Below are 5613 nucleotides of genomic sequence, written 5' to 3' on the forward strand. Positions count from 1 at the left end.
CCGAATAAGAAAAACCACTATCGAGAAAGCGAATTTTTGTTCAAACACTCTACTTTAAAATTAGAGAAAAAAATTTCACGCCGCAAAACCACTCGCTTCTTCGCTCCACTGCTTGTTTCGGCGTGACCAAAATGACAACTCCAACTTGACTTCAAAATGAAAACGTGTGAACAGATCTTAAAAAAACAGAAAAACAGCGCCCCAATACAATTCAAATTCTTTGAATTGTAATAATTGTTTGAATTGTAAAACAATAGGAGCGCTATAATAGCCAGCTGAGGCGTCTATTAATAAATTCAATGCCAGGAGTCTCTCGAAACCACCTTCCTTTCAAAATGACTTCACTAAGGAAAACATGTTTACGTCGCCTCTAGGGAAAATTTATTTTGTCTGCTATCTTTCAATTTCAACTTGCAAATATGAAAACAGTCATAAAGGCCAAATAAAAAGAAATCTGAGGCTAAATTGACATCCACTCAAACAATTGCCTATTTTACAAAAAATTGTACTTACCACCATCGAAGAGCAAAAATATAATCTCAGCTCAACTATTTCTCACGCAATCAATTGTTTTCATCAGGAAGCGCTTCAGACGTAATGATCAAAACAGTTTTAAACTGCGGAAAAACAAGTCTCGTTTCGTTTCTTGTATTCATACTTAGCTTTGTTTAAATGTAGCCATGATTTGAGCTACCTCGATGACATTTATTTTCAAGAAAAGGAAACCACTCTTGAGGCTACTAATACGTAGTTTTGTATTTTAACAACTCTTAAAAGTCTATTGTCAAAATAACCGCAAATCTTGTTTTTCGACAAAAATCTCATTTTCAAACTTGTAACTTGATTCCTCATTGGTTGTCATCAAAATACGTTTCCGCGTTCTCAAGCTGCCCAATGTGATTTCCAGTTGTTTGGTGGGTTATCTTTTCGCAAAAAAAAACATGTAGAATACGAATTCATCGAATCGTAAAAAGGTACATGCTTACAATAATTGCTTCGTTCGAGAATAATAAACATTCTAAAAATAAGAGTTGTTTTGCAACTCAAAGTGAATTTGAATTATACCTGTTCAACGGAATTGTTAGCCCAACTCCACCACCGAGGAACAAATTGCTCAAAAATGAAGCGTAATAAGCAGTATCATGTCCTCCCAAGAAACTGAAGCCATTTTCTCCGTCGCTGTTGCTGCCATCGCTGTCACTCATCAATTCCCCAAGGAAGCCGCTTATTGGGACAGAAAAAAATCTCTGGCCAGGGAATAAAAAAATTTAAATGAAACCCCACCAAGCACACAAAAATAGAGATCAATTCTCATACGATTGTTTCAAAACTATACAACAAAAAAAACTTCAAATCTTTCCAGTGTTTTGAGTAAAAATTAGATTTCCAGCTCATGCTTACATCTTTCCTCCGTTTGAAACTGTTCTACTCGCGTTCGCAAAAATAAATTTCACTTCCCGCACCTTCATAGAAATCTCCTGCCCTGGTACACCCTTTTGACAAAGTTCTTCCTGATAAAAAAGGTCGGTGAAGTATTCCTTTAGTTTTCGTACTTTTCAGAACAGCAATTTATTTTAAAGAAAATATGTAGTTTATTCATGCTACACAAAAAGTTGTCACCCTTCACTTTTTAACCCATGCTTCTTGATTGCATCATTCGCATCTGATATTGCATCATTCGACCTGTCTCGTTCCTTTTTTGCCCAAATTCCTCAGCAGATCTATCCATGCATGCTTGCTTCGGATGACCAGATGGTATCAACCGAGAGTAAGCTGTGTAATCTCTTCCGGATCATTTGGGAAAATTAAGATAATTCTTCCAATCGTCTGGGATATCTTAATTTTCCCAAATTAAGGAATTACATTACTGTGCATAGCATATGGAATTCTTGAAATCATTCTTGCGGAAAGGTCAAATAGTCAATGGATATGACAACGCACGAAAGCCAAGAAGGATTGAGGCCAAGTTTATCTAGAACTGAGTAAAATTTTCGTGTCTCTAAACTAAAATTTTGACCTCTAAACCTCAGTCGCAAACAGTTCGTGCAATGGTTGAAACAACATCTGTCCAGCTTCCACGTGACAGGAACCAATTGAGATGCTTTGCAGCGAGTGAACGAAAGCTCAGTAGTTTAGCGAGCTTTACACAGATGCCTTGCCTCAAATCAACAAATTGATATCTGTTGGTAATGAAAGCTAACAAAAAATTTGAGTGACGAACCGCAAATATTACTGCGAGAACGGTATAGAATGAAATGGAGAAATCAAATTCTAAAAGTTTTGTTCGCTTTTGTGCACAACATACTGCTGATCAGCAGGGCACAGGAACGCATGAAGCTTCCGAATTGTCCGCTGTTCACGTTTCCTAGTTGTTTTATCCCCCCAATCATTAGCCTGGTATTATGAGTAAAAAGTTCCCCCATTCCTTAGCCTTAGTATGAGTACAAAATAGGATTCTAACTAAACGTTCAAAAAGTTCTAATTGGTGTTATCTTGTTGTTGCTTACCAGCGTTTACATACAGAGTCGGCAGATCCTTTTCGGATATTTCTCTTATTACTTTCGGTTATCATTTTTTTATTTGGGCATGTGAGATGCACCTCTGTCAAATTCACTATTGAGTACAATGAGAAGTGTCAAAAGAAACAGCGATGATGACGAAGTTTTTAAAATATCGTGCCGCCCGAGAAACACAGAAAAGGGTGAAAAGTGAGATTTTTCTGCCCCAATACCCATGATCGCGTAAACTGAAGTCGGAGTCATATGACGAATCAGAATCGTAAATCATCTCCGATTCTGAAAAATATAGACCTTTCATATATAATTGAGAGCAGAAAATTTGACCCATACGCATATTTTAAGAGCAAATTATTTGTTGCAGAATAATTTGTTAATCGTCATTCTGTGCGGTTTACTTTAAAACTTGTAGGTAGGACCAATTTTAGAAAATCAAAATTCGAAACGGGTTCAGTGACAAAACATACATTGAAATCATTTCACTAAAACTGACGTCGTCAAAAAATGTGCGGGACTAGTAAAAAAAAATGCAATTTTTACGATCAAGAACAAGCAAAAGCTACTCGGTTGACCCAATAATTTGATTTGAGTTATATCAGATTAAAGGCTTAAAGAAGGATCTGCAACCGAGCTCTTATAAATCAATTATAACCTAGCATTTTAAATATATCTTTCTAAAAGCTGAATCTGATTGCTGATGGATCACATCTACTTTATTCCAGCAATTTATAGTCCGCATTTATAGTCCATACCACAAAGTTGAAATAAGCGAAGGATTCAAAATTCACGGAACAGAGTTGAAAAATCAAAGTCCAAATCTAAAACTTGTAGATAAAGGAAATTAATTGGAGCAAAAGGGAAGAACGTTGGCATACAAATGAACACATTGCTACGCAAACGCATGCTTTTAAGGTTTTCGAACGTTTGATTAATTCAGCTTTATGGGACAGACTATAGTTATTCCTATAAAGTTGCAACGCAAGTGATCGTTCGAAAAACTCCTGACATACAAATGAACATCGAAATAATGATGTCCGAATGTTTTAAATTTGAACTTTGACCTTTGAAACATTGAACTTTGACCTTTGAACTTTGACCTCGCAAGCATTGCAACTTTACGGGACTATCAATAGGCTCCTGTTATGTTCACAGTCACAGATACTCAAATCTTTGCCCGAAACTTTTGGCCTTTGCGTAAAAGACTTGATATGGACAAATTTTTCAGATGTACATGAACTTAGCTTCAAGGACAGCAACAAACTTAGTAGCAAAATATTACACTTTTACTCATTATTAACAACAGTTTATCAAATCAGCTCATAGAATATACCAATCAAACAACGTCACTTCGTTCTATATTGTAATTGCTATTAGTTCAATCGGGTCTTTCCCATTACAGCCCCCCCCCCCCCCCCAGATTAGTGGTAAGATAACCTAAAGCCCCCATACCCCCAACCATAATAAATATACCATTATGGGGGGGGGGGGCTATAATTCCAGGGGGGGGGGGTTATGACGGGAAAGGCCCGTTCAATCGGAGGGAATTGCATTTGAATCAAATTCGGCAAGTCGGTGAAATTGTAGTAAAATTGACACCGGTAACTCTATTTACTCGGTGACCGGTCAACAGATCGAAATTACTATAGATCAAAAACCGTAAAATTGGGAACCGAAAAATCACTTTAATCATATTGACCGTAATTTAGCACTATTTACGAGCTTAAACGTGAGATTAGCGCATTTGGCCAAGCCTAAACGGCTCGTATGGCTTGATATGAAACTATCAAAACCAAACAGATCATCACCACCGAGCATATAATACTCTGCATTATAGGTACGTGATTAGATTTGATTGGCCATTACGCAGTTTGGGCAATTTTATTTTCGATCTATTGTGCCAATATTCACTTTCGATTAACACTGTCTTTCGATCTATAGTCCTAGCACCTATTTACTCTGGGCAGTATCAAGCACCTCAATTGCAGTTTTATACTCAGTAGTTTCTTTGGTAGCACTGTCCGAGTCACTAATACCCGACAAAACATTCTTTAAATCTTCGATTGCTACTTTCAATCTCCTGTCAGAGTCAGGAATCATAGACTCTGATTCCTGTGCAACCTCCTCCTGTTTTCTGACGTCATATTCATCGGCACCGTCTACTTTCATTTGTTCAACCTTTTTCTTAAGTTTTTCAGCCTCTTTCACGTAGTATTCGCCCTCCTTGTGAATTCGTTTCACGACTCCTGTTTTAATTTTGATGCTCTTCAAAAGGTTTTTGTCGACTACTGGAGCATTTGCAGCTGAGTCCCCGTCAGCCATAGTTTAAACTATCTGAAATTTCGATGCACGAAAATTAATTTACTCATTCGTCGTTTAAATTTATTTCAAACATTGATTCAAAGTCACATTTTTTACATATTGATTGCTATTTTTCATATCTATTGTTCATTATACTGATGTTTATGTCTCTAACCTTTGCTTTCGATGCTTCCTACTTTTGACAATTGTCAGGATTTATAGATATCCATATGAGTTGACTACCCCCCCCCCCCCCCCCCCCGAGTTGACCGCCTACCCTTTTATGGGAGGGGCATTCTTGTAATAGACTTTTTTACTTCGTCGTTTGAAGCAAACTTTCGTCCATTTCATCATGTTTCCATTATATCTGGCAGCTCTCGATTACATTGATTTTATTTTACAATTGTTAAAAATCTTCACTGACAATCATTTAATTTTCTCACGATCGCGTTATAAATCGTAGACGAGGAGGCTATTTAATGTACGTTTGAACAAGAATTCTGACCCCTCTCAACCGCTATTTTGCTTGATTCTCTGACGTGCAACTTTTTGACACAACATACATATTATTTGACAATTTCGGATTCAGAAAACTATCATAAGGCAGCATGTTGAGAAATTGCAATTTTTCTATTGATTAAAATATAACTGACTAACGTCGGGTGAATTGTTCTCAAACGATCGGCGAGCAGTTGGTACATCAGTAGCTAGCTACGGTTCAGTGAGGCCAGCTTTAGCTTAATTGAAGGTGCGTGAGGTGAGCGCAGCGGGGGCGGGGGGTGCACCGTGTGGGGGATTA

The 5613-nt window shown here is 37.4% G+C and overlaps 2 protein-coding genes across 3 annotated transcripts in view; both read right to left on the reverse strand.

The window, feature by feature from the left end:
- Positions 1-2815, reverse strand: part of LOC142336491 (helicase-like transcription factor) — a 27232-nt gene extending 24417 nt beyond the window's left edge. The window contains exons 1-2 of one of the 2 annotated variants that reach the window (XM_075385373.1): positions 2732-2815; positions 1066-1224 (exon numbers count right to left, since the gene is read on the reverse strand). In XM_075385373.1, coding sequence (XP_075241488.1) covers positions 1066-1224; positions 2732-2787 — 215 coding nt within the window. In that variant the 5' untranslated portion in view covers positions 2788-2815. Of the gene's footprint in view, positions 1-1065; positions 1225-2730 lie in introns of both variants that reach the window. The other variant, XM_075385374.1, reaches the window with a different exon arrangement.
- A 1539-nt stretch (positions 2816-4354) lies between these two features.
- LOC142337307 (tubulin-specific chaperone A-like) lies at positions 4355-4902 on the reverse strand. Its single transcript, XM_075386503.1, has one exon. It carries the CDS (start codon positions 4833-4835, stop codon positions 4464-4466), a length of 372 nt encoding a protein of 123 aa, XP_075242618.1. The 5' UTR covers positions 4836-4902; the 3' UTR covers positions 4355-4463.
- Between the last annotated feature and the right edge of the window lie 711 nt (positions 4903-5613).

This window comes from Convolutriloba macropyga, chromosome 3 (genome assembly GCF_964194025.1).
Source record: "Convolutriloba macropyga chromosome 3, txConMacr16.3, whole genome shotgun sequence".
Lineage (NCBI taxonomy): Eukaryota > Metazoa > Xenacoelomorpha > Acoela > Convolutidae > Convolutriloba > Convolutriloba macropyga.

What these genes read in the sequence shown, in the direction of transcription:
- LOC142337307 (XM_075386503.1), bottom strand. Translation starts at nt 4,835, where the DNA reads ATGGCTGACGGGGACTCAGCTGCAAATGCTCCAGTAGTCGACAAAAAC.